The following is a 16,990-nucleotide window of genomic DNA, read 5'->3' on the forward strand; positions in this document are numbered from 1 at the left end:
GCTTTCTCCAAGTCGAGCGAAAATACCAACGATGAACATTCTGGACATAAGCGAAGTAAGAGGATGGGGCTGTGGAAAGTACCCTTTTCCTCCGTGGGGAATGTCTTTTTGCACCCTTGAAAGCCGAGTGGTAGCAGATGTAAATTCGGTGTCAGGTTGTCTTTGATGGCTGAAATAAGGCGCATTGTTGTGACCTGGAAGTCGGTTTCTGACAGACTTCTGATTCCAAGCAGTTACACGCAGCTCAGAGGAGGCTTCCTTAAGGTGACATTGTGATCGTGGTGGGCTGTGCAACACTCTGCTCGGACATGTGTTGGACAAACAGGATCTTAGTGAGCTTAACGATAATGGTCGGAGATTGGTGGATTTCTGCAGCTTCTACCGCTTTGTCATTGGAGGCACACTTTTCGAGCACAGAGTTTGCAATAAGGTGAGTTGGATTTTGATTGGCCGGAAGTAAATATCAACATGGTCAAATTTACTACTTTGCGATGACCAGTGGATTTAGGAGTGGTCATCTGGGTGTGGGGCGGGGATCACCATTTGATGGTCGCTTCCCTTGCCTTGCTTGTTGCGTCCGCCAAATTCCGCAGAGTTGGAGAGCTGCAACCCCCAAGTTCAACGTCGAATGCTTGTATGACCAAGTCCCAAAGGGACGTCATAAGAGTGGCTGGCTGTGGGATCATGGAAGCAGCTGAGTGAACGGAAGGGATTGAAGGCTCTATTCACCGATGGCGGGCGTGATAGGCTCAAACTCCGATATCGAGCGGAATCCCGAGAAGTTCAGTGCAGTTTGCGCCGTGACAAGAGATAATTTGCTACTCCGCTAGTCAGAGAAACGGAAGATGCTGCTGAATGCAATGATTTTAGAAGCGTATACTGTATACTGTGGTGACACATCTGGACATCTTGGATGATCCTGTGAGAACGTTGACAATCTTCATCCCCAACCAGAACCATTGAGGATGTGGAAGGAACACTCCACCACGGTTTTAATTGTATCACTTTCGATGATGTTCTTCCTCTTTGAGTGAAATGATTAGTCACTATAGCATGCGGTTGCGGAATGCCCTCAAATTGGAGGGGTAATTATTTTCGCGATCAATGCACTCAAATGCAGTAAAGCCGCTGGGCTTGACGAACTCTCCGCAGAATTATTCATCGCTACACCTGTAGTTTCTACAGATCTGCAATTTCGAATCGTTCAGAAATCTTGGCGATGCGATACTTTCCCCAGAGAGTGGAACAAGGGGATGATCGTTTGGATTAGAAAGAAGGCACGCGTTTTGAGGGTTATAACTTGAGGGCTATTCGCGTACTCCCTGGCGGCGCAAAGATAATATCTAAAATAGTCCGGGAACGGATTAAACATCTCGAAAGCTTGATCGACAGAGAGCAGGTTGGTTTCCTCTTCCCTTCAAAATCCTACATATTCGCTTTATCTGCTCTTCATCTATTTCGAGAAAACTTTCGACAGCGTGAACAGGGATGTGTGCTGGCGTATTCAAGGTAGTAGGGGCATTCCAGAAAAATGAATAGCAATTATCGGACCAACATATAGGTTTAAATCTGAATATATAGTTATCTCAAACCAGCATTAAGTTGAGACTGATTCATGCTAGGGTTCTGTTTGTTTTGCAATATGGGAATAGCATATATGGAAAGTGACCCCCACTATCATTCAAGGCTCCAGGCCTTCGTGAACACCTGTCTGCAATGTATCATCAATGTATCAACTTAGTCAGCGCATAGGCCTGGCACCAGTATGTCATGTAATTGGAAGGCAGAAATGCCAGTGGGTAAGTGACAAATTAAGGAAGGGCGACAATTGCCATGCAGTCGAATCCATCTTTCAAGATGGCCTCAAGGCCACTTGGCGCAGAGGAGAAATGCGGGCGCCTTAGAAAGTCGTGGGCGGAGCTGAAGCGCACTTTAAGTAACCGTGAACGCATAGGTTTGGTTTACTCCCTAGACCCGACAAGAATATATATATTTTTTTCAGAAATTTGCTGGAAATCGCACTTAAGTATATCATAGAATCATGTAGAACATGAATCAATTTTCTCATATTTTTTCTGCCTAAAAGCAAAACAGAAACAAGATTAAAATATTTAAAAAAATTCCCGTGGTCGGGATGCATGCATTCCATGTGGTCGGCACTTAAGAAGACAGCGATGGACTTCCCGCCACCGGATATATAGAATCATCAGGGACTATCTTGAAGTTTTTCTACAATCATTTGTATATATGGTTTCTACTACCCTTTAAATGGGGCATAGCGCGACCACTCCTACGGTCCTTTGTTGCCTGTTTGTTGAAATGTGTTTCACCTACCTTCTAGACTTCCCGAGAATTGTAAACTCTTCTCCTATACACTCGTTGGGAATATGTACAATGTTGTGCTCTTCGCCAATTTGGGAAGTCGTAGCGTACGATGGAATTTACCACTATAGTTATAAATACCCCGCGTCATCCTTGCCAGGGTTATAATGCCATTGTATCATCATCATCAACGGCACAACATCCGGTATCCGGTCTAGGCTTGCCTGAGTAGGGAATTTCAGACGTCCCGGTTTTGCGCCGAAGTCGACCAATTTGATATTCTTACAACCTCTCTCGGGCAGGGTCTACCACGTCTTCTTTTTCTACCGTAGATCTTGCCTTATTGATCTTATATACACTCTGAGCTGGATCATTTTCACTCATACGCATAAAGTGACCCGCGCACCGAAAAGGAATACATAAGGACTGGCAAGATCATAGTCTTGGGTGTGATATTGCATGGTCTCCATAGTCATCCTGCTGCTTTTATCTGACTTCTCACATTGGTCAGGGTCGGGCTAGTCAGTCTCACCAATTTAGTTGGGATACCGAGACCGGAGCTTTCTCTCTTCCATGTACAGTTTTACCCTGGCTATGCTATCATAGGCGGCCTTAAAGTCAATGCAAAAATGGTGCAACTGATGGCCGTATTCCAACAGCACTGTCATGGCGTTTTATTATGAGTATAACTTTCATTATTATCTTTGTTTTGAGGAAGAATAGTGGAGATAACGTGCTTCGTCGTCTTCTAGGTTTCCATAAATATAAGGGATGCGTAAATATATTTTGTCCTTAGAATATAGCTATGGATTACATCAAACGAAAGGTCTTCATTCATTTTTCAAGGCTTACTTTCAATATAAACTGGAAGGAAGGGGACGAAGGAAAGCGTTTCTTATCGGAAATTCATCTGAATAAAGTAGGGATTTGTTTGGAGTCAATTGTTTTCACCAGGTTTTTACCTCAGAGGGTTTTTCTCCGTGATCAATGGGAAAAGTAATTTCCAGCAAATGAAGATTTCGATATCTTTCTGAATCGCATTTTATAGATGGAACAATTGTATCTGAAAAGCAACAAATTACACGGTACCTAGAATTTGTGGAATCTATCTATAATAGTTATCGAATGGCAGACCAATTTTGGAATCTTGGAAAGTTTTATGCAACTTTGAGTAAGCTGAGCTAATGCCTAAAGTGGAATTTAAAATTCTCATTTCTTTGAAATGGATATTAGTTTTCAACTAGGTTTCTAATCATGAATCCTCATAGTATCTTTAATAGCTAATTCGAATAAAAACGTTTTCCTTAACTTACATTTGCAGATCCTTTTGCATGGCCGCAGGATGCCCATTTGTGATGGTCGACATTCTGGCTCCAATGCTGAGCAGACGAATTCCGCTGCACGTGATGAACATTTCGAGTCAAAAAGATACTTAAAGTGCTCCAGCTCCAATGGTGTTAATGCTTTCCTGGAGCTATTGACGGTCAGGTCATATTGAAGGATACCGCGGCAGATGGATAGCGAAGTCGATGCACAGTTTCCAACGTCAGTGTAGTTGTTGATAGCGGCCGCAGAATTTTCAGTTGTGGAAAGACTACCGCGGGATATCACAGGCAGTGTTGGTGAGACGCGGGGACGGTATATACTAGAATCAGTTGTTGGTCTGTGAGTTTGGGAAGCCTGAAATGAGAATTATTAATTCATGGCAGGCGTTTTAAATAGTAATAAATGAAAACGACTTTGGAAAGCCATGCGACCAGACACGCAAAAACCTTGACCGTCACTTCAGTTTGTCATCAAATGGATGTTGACTCAGGGCTTCTCCAATACCATAAACGAAAAGGTTCACTCATCAACAATATTGAATTCAAATCACTTACCATCTCTGATTCATGCTTCATCAGTTCTTCATTCAAAATTCTAAGAATCCTTTCGTCTTCTTCGATAGGTATTCCAAAATTATTTTGATGACCTGAAGTAAAACCGATGATTTCAAAAGTGTCTTTAGTAGGTTCAACGTTTGTTTCCTTGTTCGCATTCATTTTTTCAGTGGTAGTTTTCAAATCCTCCTCAAAATTCAACCCAGCATGAGTATAGATCTGAAGTATTTGGGTGTTTCTTGAGGGGCTAACTGTCGTCACGGAAAACTCTGTTGTAGGATTTTCAAATTGAGGTTTTGTTCGGAAATATGTAGTAGGATTTGTCATCCTTTCGTCTTTCAATATAGTTGACGCCGAACTGACGCTAGACTGCTCATTAGGAACCGTGGTGTCAGATGTTCTTTCGCGACTTTCTGTCGTATCGAAAATATCTTTTACTTGGAACTTCTCCTCTTCACTTAGATCTCCATTTGTTATATGTTCCTCTTCTTGGATAATATGTCCTTCAATAGAGTTATATTTCGAGGTTTGCCTTTCAGTGGAATTCAACTTAAAGCGTAATGTTGGCATCGGCCTATCTGCATCAGTAACTAAGAAGTAAATAGAAGTTCCTAGCAATATAGCGCATAAGATCACTAAAAGAGGCCATTTAGCGTATTTCCAGAAATCTTGAAGATATCGATGAATGTCCTCGTGTCGTCTAAAGTCCGAGCTGGATGTAGTCATAGCTGACTCGGATCCCGCTTTCCAGAAGTTAAGGTGGTTGCTTGAGCTGTTTATGGACGATGATCTGCTGGACGGGATTTGAACTCGCGATGATGTACGGGATAAGCGATCGGGATGCTTTGCCTGAAAAAGAAAAGATAGGTTATTCAATTAATAAGCTTTCATATGCTATTATGGCTTTTCTTATCTAAACTGCTATAGAATTTATTTTCCAGATTTTCGGGTGCTAAAAATGACTAAAACTTGATTTGAGGATGCATCCCCTCGACAATCACATTATCAGGAAATTTGCTTTATTCAACCGTTTAAAATGAGAACAACGATTCAGTTTGATGGTTGCGTAGAAATTGGTTTGTTATTGAGGTCCCTTTATGAGCCAGGATCCAATCCGATGTATAGTTGATGAAAGTTTTCGGAAATATTGTGTTTTACTTAATGCTGCAGATTTCGCGACTAATCAGACACCAAATGAGACTACAGCATTGATTTCTTCTTTTTAAATTAATCAAATTCAGCATTCCCGTGTACTAATATCGGTATGTGATGCCAGAAAGACCAGACTACCACTTTCACACCGTTGATAATTTCCCCTATCTATCTCCTATCACAACTGATAACAGCTACGATGATGAAATCTCTTGGCCGCGTTCGAGAGAAGATTCTTCCGAACAATTTTTTGCGCCCTACATGAGGATGGACGATTCCGTAGCCTACACAATGATGAAATCTGTGAGCGATACAATGACCACCAGGTTGTGGATAAAATCCGGCACAATAGGTTACGGAGGGCGGGTCACTTAATCCTTATGGATGAGGATGATTTAGCCCGGAAAGTGTATAAGGGCAATATCTATGGTAGAGAAAGAAGACAAGGCTGACTCTGGCTGAGATGGAGCGATGGCGTAGGTCAGGACGCCAGACAGCTTTTAGGGATATCGAACCGGCGCAAAACCGGGATGTCTGGAGTTCTTTATTAAGACAGGCCTAGACCGGATACCGGTTGTTGCGTCGATGATGACGATGATACTAGAAAGCTTTAATTTTGAATTCCTATTATTTAAGGAGATTCGCCAAAAAGTTTGCGAAGTGTGATAATTAGCTCGGGGATTCACTTGGAAAAAAGCCATATTAAAGTAAAGGGAAACGTTAGTGGCATAGAAACCCTCAAATGTTTCAAGTATTAGTTTGCGATGATCTAAAGGGAAGTTTGAATGAAGGCAAACCTGTTGTTTTGCTGCAAAGCGGCTGAGGTATTTAATGTCCGATAACTTTTAACGTTGATCCTTACTCTATGATCCTGTTAATTGTTTTAATTAACAAGTAGCTGCTATTTTGTCTCTAATTCATCAGTGTTGAGTTGAGTCCCTATATTTCCTTGCTGCTTCTATTTTCGCGAGGCATCGTCAAGTATTACTTCTTAGATGGGAACCTGACTAAGACGAGCACCCACATGTTAGCCACTTGCCTCGATTTCCGGCGCGCTCTTGGAGCTTGATGTAGATCGCTAATATATGTTGAATGTTCTACACTCACAATGTAAGTGTTGTATACTCAAGGCTGATAAGAGGGGAAGGGAGTGTTTTCTTAAGAGTATGGAGTTTTCTCAGATGCAGGACATAGAGACTCTAACAAAATTAGGTTGACATTTTGGTAATATAAACGGGGTCTTAGACATCCTAGGTCCAAATTTTGTTTTTACGGTCCTGCTCATGTATTATCATCATCATGCATTAATCAGTCCGATTAATGCAAAAGTTATGGTGATAAAGGCACATTAGCAAGGAGTAGTCAAAGGTTATTTCAGATTTGCTAGTATTATTGGTTACTTTTGATGATCCGGTCACTTCTCGTTCTTTGGAAATTTTTTCTTGCCGGAAGAGAGGTCGGCTTCAACTTCCAATTTTCTGATTCCATCAATAATTTGGTTTATTATTGGGGAGCAAGAAACTTGGTTACAATGTTGGTTAGAACCAAAATTAGTTTCGTAACGGGTTCCTATCGAACAGAGCACACATCAGCTGTGACCACTAATGTTGAATACTCAGCTATCCTCCTTCTCGTATTGCGTTATTGTTGCACTGGAAGTAACAAAATAGCGAAGACACCACAGCTTTTGGCATGGCCTATTTGTCAGATGCCAACGTTGCGAGAGCACAAGGTTTACACGCCAATGAGGGGACATGCGTCATAAAGGCACAGTATAGATCAACAATAAAGAAACTCCGCATCTCGATAAATAAAAGCAAAGCTCGTGGCTGGCAGAACCTGGTCAACCAGGAGAATGAGGACCCGTGGGGACTTGGCTATAAGCTTCTTACCCGGAAAATCGAGATTCTGCGGAAGCCCTGCATACTTAATACCGACCAGATGGACCACATTGTACGGGGATTATTTCCCAGACATCCTGTGCGTGTTGATGGCAATAGCGCGAAAATCGTCCGGGATTGCTCCCTTTTCACAATGAGAAAGCTTTAAGTAGAAGTTCTCACTATGAAATACAAGAAGGCGCCAGGTCCTGATGGCAACCCCGAGGCAGTCTACAACTTGGAGTTCCGCTAACGGTCACACTTGCTGTTTGGGGCGTTCAACGCTTGTTTGAAAGAGGGCAGAATCGCGCTGATCAGCACGGAAAAAGGAGACTAGGACCTCCCGTCCGTATACCGACCGCTGTGTATTCTTGACACGGCCGAGAAAGTGGTCGAGAAGCTCATCAGGGGTAGACTCGCTGAAGCGATCTGCGCTGCCGCGGGTTCAGAACAAGGAGATCCACAGTGGATGCTATTATGGAGGTCATAGATGCGGTTCATCGAGCCTAGGCACACAGCTGCTGATCTTGATGGATAGTGCTCCTCATAACGCTTGATGTCAGAAGTGCCTTCAATTCCGTAAGATGGACAGATATGTTAGGCAGATTAGAAAACTCATTCCACGTGCTAAGCTACCTCTTATGAATATTGAGGGATTATCTGAGACGCTAGAAGGCCAGAGGAGGAGGAAAATCACGTCGGGGGTAGCACAGAGATCCATCCAAGCGTCGGATCTCTGAAACGCTTCCTACGATAGTTTGCTGAGACTGGATATGCCCGAAGAGTTGCTCCTGGTCGGCTATGCAGACGACGATGCGGCACTTGTTGCCGGACGCATTGTGGAACAGGCACAAAGTAGTCATTTTGACCAGAAAGTGAATCCCGCCCTGCTTCCCATATCGATTGGTGAGTTGACTATAGAATCCAAACCAGCGGTTAAATATCTTGGTTTAATGCTCGACTCGAAGATAAGTTTCTTTGAGCAAATCAAAGCTACAGCCGACAGGGTTGCAGCTGGAGTCTAGGCCTTGAGTCGGCTAATGGTGAATGTTGCCCTATATCTCTACCAGAAGACGTCTCGGTGCGGAGGTATGGCTGATGCTCTTGAAAAGGAGGTGCATCGTAAGCGCCTTGCTCAAGTGCAAAGACGGGGACCTTTGCGTGTGGTGTCTGCTTATCGCACTCTTTTAGAAGTTGCGGTGATGCTGATCGCGGGAGTGATCCCCGTTGTCCTCCTTGTTAACGAGCGTAAAGCTATCTACCGCCGTAAGGGCGAATACTTAAGAAAGGTGCTTGCCCATAAGAACGTCAACGCACTCTTATCAAGAGGCAACCCTCTTGGCAAAGTGAGCCAAGAGTAGATGAACTGCGTGGCTCATTGACAATTTAGACTCGTGTTTGAACCGAGCGCACGGTGAGATTGATTACTTGCTTACCAAAATTCTAAGCGGGCATGGAGGTTTCCAGTCATACTTACACAGGATTGGGAAGGCACGATCTTCTGATTGTGTATGTTCTGTCAAATAGTGGCGGACGACGCCGCACACATCTTTTTCTCTTGCGAATGGTGGGACGGCTTTCGTCAGTAGCTTTATCCAGACACAGGGGGGCACTCTTCAGACAACATTGCCAGAGAGATGCCGGATCGCGGATGGTAAGGGATTGGCTGAACTAACAACTCCCTTCCTCCCCTTTCCTCCCATTGGTGAAAGGGATTCCTTGACTTGAAGGCTCCCAAAGCCGGGTGGCTCAGCGCTAGGCTATCGCAGCAGAAGGTCACGGTTCAAATCTTACTAGTGGCAGAGATATTTGTATCGAGATTGGATGTCGGATACCAGTCAAGGATAACAGTCACGCGCGAGCGCAATGCTGACCACAGTACAGTATATTTCAGTGCACTATTAATGAAGTGCTCTGACGCCCATTAAAGCCTATGCAACGATTATTATCCTCGAATTAATGATTAAGCAAAGTGAGAAAAGCCCTAAGATACGTCTTGCTGCGTGAAATTCTTTGCCGTAGAATAAGTGCACACTTTCCAGTTGAAGACCTAACTAACGATGGACCGATTCGAGGAGTGCTCCCTCCATTTGTTGGAAACGTGGTTACCAAGTTATATGCAACTTAATTGGTAACTAATGGGAGGTTCCGACAAGCTCCAGGAGAGTGACGTTTTTAGATTATTTCCTTATGATTCCGATTATATGCAGTTGGTCTGATTGTGAGAGTGTTCCGTTGCTGTAGGTGGTATTGATTGGTGTATGAAGTTGACGCAAATGCAAACATGGCAGTGTATAAGATAGGTCGAACTCACCGATTTGACTGTAGAATAGATTAGGTTTTCCGTCATAGGGCATGGCAACGTCGATCTATGCATCTCAAAAGGTATTGGTTCTGGCATCTCTATACAAAATTGAAACAACTTCATCTTCGAAGGCCATATATCTTACTTCAAGTTTCTCTCCATTTTGCAAGATTATTCAGAAATCACTTCCTCTGCTACAGGAGACCGATTATTGCTCAGGATGTTTTCACTATACCTACCGCAATGAGAGATGTACTGCTGACAATGTTGTTGCGGGATGGGAGTGAATCTAGGAAGCATATCATTGCGTGAGGACTTCAAAAGACATCCAGAAGTGACTTTTTGCCAAATACAAGAGCAAAACTATATTGTCATTATGTGGCTTCATCATTTCTCTCAATGAAAAATTAATTGGTTTTGAAAAATAAGACGGGATATATTTGAAAAACCCAAAATAAAAATATGAAAATTTAATTTCGGAGTGACGCGATTGATAAGAAAAACATCAAATATGATTTACTCCTCGCGTGCTCCAGGATTTGGTCTATTGGGTAGTCGGGCAGCTCTTTGCTGGAGTTTATGTCAGGAGACTAAAAGGAGAAGGAAAGAGTCTTCTGCTAAATAAAATCCGACGACTAGCGACTCGTTCAGGGTAGGGGCAACTCGTCAGACGCTGCTTCATTTTGCCCTTAAAAGCGGTGCGGCCGAAATAATCCCAGTAATCCCTCGGCAAAAAAATCTAGCTCCGCTCAAGCTTTGGCCGAACTACGGCGGATTTAAGTTGGTTATAATTGTCACACACGTTGCGTTTTGCGAATGTATTAAAAGGAGCGTTAGGGTCTGCTTACCTCTTAGATTATGCTGTTCCCAGGGCAGAAGTGAGGTAGCGTTTGATGAGTTACCTCTGCCCTGGAAAAAACTATAAGCCTTTTTCATCCCTGATTTTTGGAAAGATAGGTTATCATTTTACCCATCAATCATTATCTTACACGACGGCGAGTAGAGTGACGGATTGAACGTCAGCCTTTTGATTTATTACGTCGGATACAAATTGCAGTCCACTATGAGTGTTTGTAGATTATTCTAGGTTTGGTTCTTCCTCAGCCCTAATTGAGATTACATTTAGATGGAAGTATAAACTCAGAGTGTGTTGCTGCCTCATACTTGGGGGAGTGAACAGGAGACATATAAACTCGTACATTCTATTACAAAGCATGGAGGATATCGGGGGAGAAGAACTGGTTTTTTTATTGGAGAATCAGATTTTCCTTAGCACAACGCATGTGAGAAGATCTCGTTATCTGAAGTGGTCGGCTGTCAAGTAGTGCGAACAGATTCCACTCTTCACAGACGTAAGTAGGTCGCTGGCTGTGCCACCGAGTGACTGTCATACGCGGAGTCGGTCAGTCCGTCAACCCGCTCATTCGTTTCTATGTTCCAATGGCCAGAAACTCAGAAGCTGAGTGTGTAGTCTAGCTTGGCTGCTGGTTAGAAAGACCTGTCGCTTGAGGTTCGGATTACGACTATCGATAGACCCAGGATCGCTAATATCTCCGCTTGGAATATACTGATATATCTTGAAATCTTTAATCTGTCAGTAACGAACACTGTGCTATAGCTTCACAATACAGGCAGGGTGAAACTGCCGTGAATAGGCAACCAGCAACTCTTCAAGTGTGTCGCGTAATCCTTTGGAAATACCCAGGGTTTCCGAGGAACTTCGTCGTGTTACTATGGTTGTTGGGTTTCGCTGTCCAACATCTAGATTCATGGCGTCTGATGTCTTCGCGACACAGCATAATTATTATGAAGGCCCAACGGGGGGAAGTGTAGGAGTACATTGAGAGCATCGCAGTAGCACCTGATCATTCGGTTCTTTGGATGCTATTAATCCTAGTTCAATTGTATTTCTTGTTTAGCGCTGACCACAATACAATACAGCTCTTCCATTGGGACCGGACGAATCATAGTTGTGTGCATTTGAAGGTTTTTAGGAAATCGTAGAAGCCTATACAGGCTTTCTTAAGTCCTAGCTCTATATTTAATTTCCAAATTAACTTAGAATTCAGGATTATACCCAGATATTCCATATTGAAGAAAGGTACCAATCTTTGAATTCGGGTACATTCGCCTTGGTAGTAAATAACATCAGTTCAATTTTGATTGGATTCATATTGAGTCCGCATATGGCAGCCCACAGGAACACCTTGAAAATGAGCTCTCCATAATTTCACTCGGAAGGAAACACCTCTGTTATCAATATCACCAAGTTTTCGGCATGCACCACATTCATCCGGTGCTGTCCAATATCCATTGAATTTCATCCATCATTGCTAATTAGAATACCAGAGAGATTGCCACGCTAGGGGACTCTTTGCTCATAGTTAGTCAAGTGGCTCTCTCCTCACCTTAGATAATATACATTACGAAAGACGCCCTTCGAATCCTATTCTGGTTAGAGCTCCATTCTTGGCTTCGATAGCCACGTTGTTAAATGCTCCCCTATATCAGGAAGACAGCTAAAATATGTTAGCAGTAGTGCAGTGCCGCTCAAACGTGGTAATTACCTCGTGAAGAGCGGTCCCAGTGGATTTGCCTTTGAAGTAGCCGTGCTGAAATTTGGAGAAGTGCAACTGTTCTAAAATCGATCTTAAGTGGAGGCCAGGTTGCGCTCTAAGGTTTTCTACGCAATAGAACTGAACTCCAACTTATAGCCGTTCTCTTTTCGTGTGAATGCCCACGTCTCTATGCACACTTTCTTGTCGCTTCTAAAGCATAACTGGCATTATGCCATCTGGGCCCGAAGATTTTTATGCGGAGAAAGTGTTTATAGCACAGGTGATTTCGTCGTCGTTAATAACCGATTCGAAATTCTTCAAACGATTGGGCTGCATAGGTTTCAAAGGGGGTTCTGACTTGCTGGCGGGGAATTATATGCGGACTAGAAACTCAGAGGTCTCACGAGCAAATTTCAACGAGGAAAAGAAGGGTGGGCTGCATAATTTTGGGGGCAGAATCTTGCTATTATAGTTTCACAGAATTGCTATCCTGCGGCCAGTACTTATGCCTATAGCAGAAGTTGAAGGCCTCCCTTACCATATTCCTGAGATTTGGGAGGTTTTCTTTTCACCACGGTAGCAATTTCTTCTCGATGTATTTTGTAGCGCACGAAGGACGTTTTCGAATGCCTTTTCCAGATCCCCGACCATGAAATCCGATTCGTCTGACCTGTGGATATTACCAGCACCGGGTAGTATAGTACCTCTATAGTAAGATTCAGATTGAAAAGTAAGAAAGCAAGGAAGGATTTCTGATCAGACAGTCTTCAGTTTTCTATCCAAAAAGTCTCATTGTCCATTAGCACTGTGATTAAGAACCTTATCTTTACCGTCACAGTTCCCAAGCTGGGAAAGTGGAAGGTTAGCGTATCGTCCCTTTTAGACATCAATAATAATAATAAAGTTGAAGGGATATAATGTCGATTCAACCGATGGAGGCCAGAAAACTAATTTCGAGTGAGGGCAGGGAACTGTTGATGTGTTGTAAAGTTATAATATAACACCGTGTTTTTAACAGACGGAAATTTGCCAGCATACCTTAGCTTCCGAGTCAGCGGTAGCATCCTCCGAGCTAGTGAGTCGGTATCGGGAAAAACTGAACAGCTGGGGCGGTGTGCATAAAGCCATTGCCATTCTCTTCCCGGAACCGCGCACAGGAAAGTAAAGGGAAGCATGCCGACGAATGTGCGAGCCAAGATAAAAGCAGCAGGATCACCCTCAAGACTATTCGACATCAACAACAATCTACGACAAGGGCATGCCGTATCATGCGTCCTCTATAACCTGGCCCTCGAGAAAGTGATGCGCGATGCTGAGGTAAATGCAAGAGGTACGATCCTCTTTAAGTCCACCCAACTACTGGCCTATGCTGACGATATCGACATCATGGGAAGAACCACCCGAGACGTACAAACTGTCTTCATCCAGATCGAGCAGGCGCCGTTGATGATGATGATGCCGACGAAGCGCTCTAGTTGGGGTTTTACTCTAAATTACCGTAAGCGAACGCAGTCTGTGGCCCACTGGCTGCGTTGGGGAGTTAAATCTATCCACACTACTTATCTGCTGTTGACTACAGACAGCCTGTAGTAAATACAGGAGATTACGCGTGCGAATGCTTATAGGATCGCATCGATCTGCATGGGACACGCAAAACAGGGGGCCATTCCGATTGAGTTGCGAAGTTGCTGTAATAGAAGCAAGACTCTCATGCACTTTCCTTGCTACTTCTAACTATAGCTAGAATTAGGCAATACATTCAAGATAAATCATTCTTCGGCGATCTAAAAAAATATCTAACTGTAGGATAGGAGAGTTGTTTTCTTCCGTGAACTCCAGAGGCTCTCGTTAAGATTCGAGGCCCGACGCATTTTAGTTCATCCTCCTTATAACAACTATGATTTATTAATTATAAAAACCAACATGATACAGCGAAAGTGAATTATATGTACGTATGCCCTTGATTCACTAGTTATCGAAAACGAAAGCTGAAATTTCTGGAAACTACTGAAGATCGCTGCTGATTAACATATACTTTGCGGCCTTTTCAAAAAAGCAAGTCATTAAATTGCGTGCTATACCAGCCGAGAAGGTGCCACAAAAACCACTTTTCAAAATAAGAACAGCATATTTACGGCGACGTGAATGGCACTCAGTGGAACCGTCCGAACGCGAAATACCAGGAGCCTCAAGACCCAATGAAGCTTGAAGCCATCATTTAATTAAATTAGCACATCAAAGAGCAAACAAAAGGCAACCAGGTACTTATCGCACTTGTTAATTAACTGGGTTCCTTCTAGTGAATATTTTATCTCTTATTTGCTTTAATATTTGCATAACTGACCAATTGTGCAAAGAACCACTAACGAGTGTAGTTCATGAGAAAATATCCACTTTAGATAGGTTTCTTTTCAATGAGCTGAGTTCACAAGGGTGGATTCTTTGAATAGTAAACACATAGATGAGAGAGCAAAACTTTCCTCCATGTAGTCCAACGTTTTTTTTGTAGTTTCCTAATTCTAAATTACTATTAATTTTATGTGCGAATAATATAATATCCATACTTAAAAATGCAACCTCTCTTCCAATACCATATATCACTTGCAAAGATTGGTCTGAACATCGAAGTCGATGGTAAACGACCAAAAGGCAGACCTAAGCAACGGTGGCTTGATACGCTGGATGGGGATTTGAAAGCCTCGAGATTGCACCCAGATCAGGCATTCGATAGAGCGAAATGGCGAAGCCGATCACGACGAGCCGACCCCGCTTGTGAACGGGACAAAGGCTGAAGAAAAAGAAGAAGAAGAAGACTATCCGAAGCGGAAGCAACAAATCATTTTCATACTATGAAAGTCATCATAAAATACCATCTCTTGAGAATTAGATCCGATTAACATGAAATCCATGTAATATTCACCAATAAAGCAGAAATCCACCATGATTTCCATCAATTAATTACTTTTGCATTCGCCAATAAAACCAGCAAAAGACTTCTTGTCATTTGGTCTTGCGAAAAAACCATCTTCAACTTTTCAGAAGATTTTTTTTTCGGTTGTCGTTTCGTTTTTCCCTCATTTTGTGTTTGATTTTTTTTCGGTTAATTTTGAAAATAAGTTTTATGTCACTTGACATCGTGAGTGTTGCTTATCGCCCACATCAGCGACATCAGCAACATCATCGTCGTCATCGTTGTTGTCGTTTTTCGGACCTTTCTCCTCATTTTGTAATTTATTGTGCAGTACATTTGTTGCAATTAATTTGCATGTCATGTCTGCTTTTGGAATTCACATCCAAATTTTTGTGTAATCTTTGAGACATATTTATTTTATAGATAGTATCTGAAGATTAATAAGATAAACGAGAAAATTGATTATTAATAAAAGTTTAGGAATTTCTTGATGATAGCTTCATCGTTTTCTAAATATCTTCAAGGGGTCTTGAGGCTTTCACTTCTTTACGTTAGTCAGTGCGTAGTAAGTGGGTACAAATAGCATATTCTTGTTTTCATTCACCGATTGTGGTATCCTAGTAATGTGCAATTTAAGTGTCTGATACTCATAATGCACAAGAGATCGAGATCATACTACTTACAGAGTTCATTGTTTTCTTGAGTTTTTGCTGGAGGCAAAAAATAAGTGGACGGACGTTATGACTTACAACCTTGGTTTTGTTCGTATTTATCTTCAATCTAATCTGGATTTGGAAGGAGAGGCAAGTAGATCTCCTTCCAAATCCAGACCATTTGGCCAAGGTCCAAGACCCGGTGAACGGGAAAACAGACGTCATGGGCGTAGTCGAGGTGTTTGAGGAAAGATGTCATAGTTCATTGAAATTCTCCACCTCCTACAGACAAGGCAGCATGAAGAATAAGAAAAAATAATACCGGTGACCAGATCCAACCCTGGCGGACTCCGTTTTGGACCTCAAATTCCTCTGAGATTTTACTTCGAGGTAGCATCTGAAATATTCATTATCATCATCAATGGTGCAACAACCCGTAGCCGGTCTAGGCCACCATTAGTATGAATTTCCAGACATCGATATCTCTAAACGCTCTCTGGCTTTCTGACCTACACCATCGCTTCAACTGGGGCTCATAGTGTTATCGGTTGTGATTTCCAACCCTAGATAGGTCTCAAAGTTGTAGCCTTCTATCTCTATTGTTCTCGTTTGACCAGTGCCATTTGATGCTCTTGGTTATTCAGTTTTTGGTGTTGACGTTGCCATCATATACTTCGTCTTGCCTTCAGTAATGTGCAGCCCAAGATCTCGCGCCAATCGACAGTTGCTCGATCTGGGTGTTCTTTCAATAATGTCAATATCGTGAATATAGGCCAGGATGGTGTCTATTGCATTTACAAAGAGGTTGCATCATGAGGTATCTTCTTTTCTTAGACGTTTGTTGATGTTGAATAGTCTCATTAGTGATACTGATTCTTTTATCCGCACATTGGATAGGGTCAGCCTAGTTAGTTTTATTAATTTGGTCGGGATACCGAATTCCTTCATGGCCATGTGCAGTTTTACCCTGGCTATCATAGGTAACAGAGAGAAAATCTGAACTGTTGCTAATTTGCATGGAGTGAAGCGACGTAAATTATGGACAAATTATGTTGTGGGCATATGAGGCTATCCGGCCTAACAAGACAGCGGAGAATATCTTACATATGGTACTCAACAACGTGACACCTTTATGTATGGGGCAGATATTGCCTTGTTGCCATTCGTCAGGCCTCACAACTCTGTCCCATTCCTTGAGTATCAGTTGATGAGCTGCTTGGTCTAGTTGGTCGACTCCATGTTTGACCAATTCGGTTGTAACTCCATCGGCTCCTGGCGACTTATGATTTTGAAGCTGATAAAGTGCACGGACTGCTTCTTCCAAGCTTG

At 42.7% G+C, this 16,990-nt stretch overlaps 1 protein-coding gene across 3 annotated transcripts in view; it reads right to left on the reverse strand.

Annotated features, from left to right (window-relative positions):
* Positions 1 to 16,990, reverse strand: part of LOC119655336 — a 312,554-nt gene that overhangs the window by 20,690 nt on the left and 274,874 nt on the right. For all 3 annotated transcript variants that reach the window (XM_038061181.1, XM_038061182.1, XM_038061180.1), the window contains 2 exons: positions 4,203 to 5,051; positions 3,636 to 4,002 (listed from right to left, as the gene is read on the reverse strand). In XM_038061181.1, coding sequence (XP_037917109.1) covers positions 3,636 to 4,002; positions 4,203 to 5,051 — 1,216 coding nt within the window. The remainder of the gene's footprint in view (positions 1 to 3,635; positions 4,003 to 4,202; positions 5,052 to 16,990) is intronic.

Source organism: Hermetia illucens, chromosome 4, assembly GCF_905115235.1.
Source record: "Hermetia illucens chromosome 4, iHerIll2.2.curated.20191125, whole genome shotgun sequence".
Classification (NCBI taxonomy): domain Eukaryota; kingdom Metazoa; phylum Arthropoda; class Insecta; order Diptera; family Stratiomyidae; genus Hermetia; species Hermetia illucens.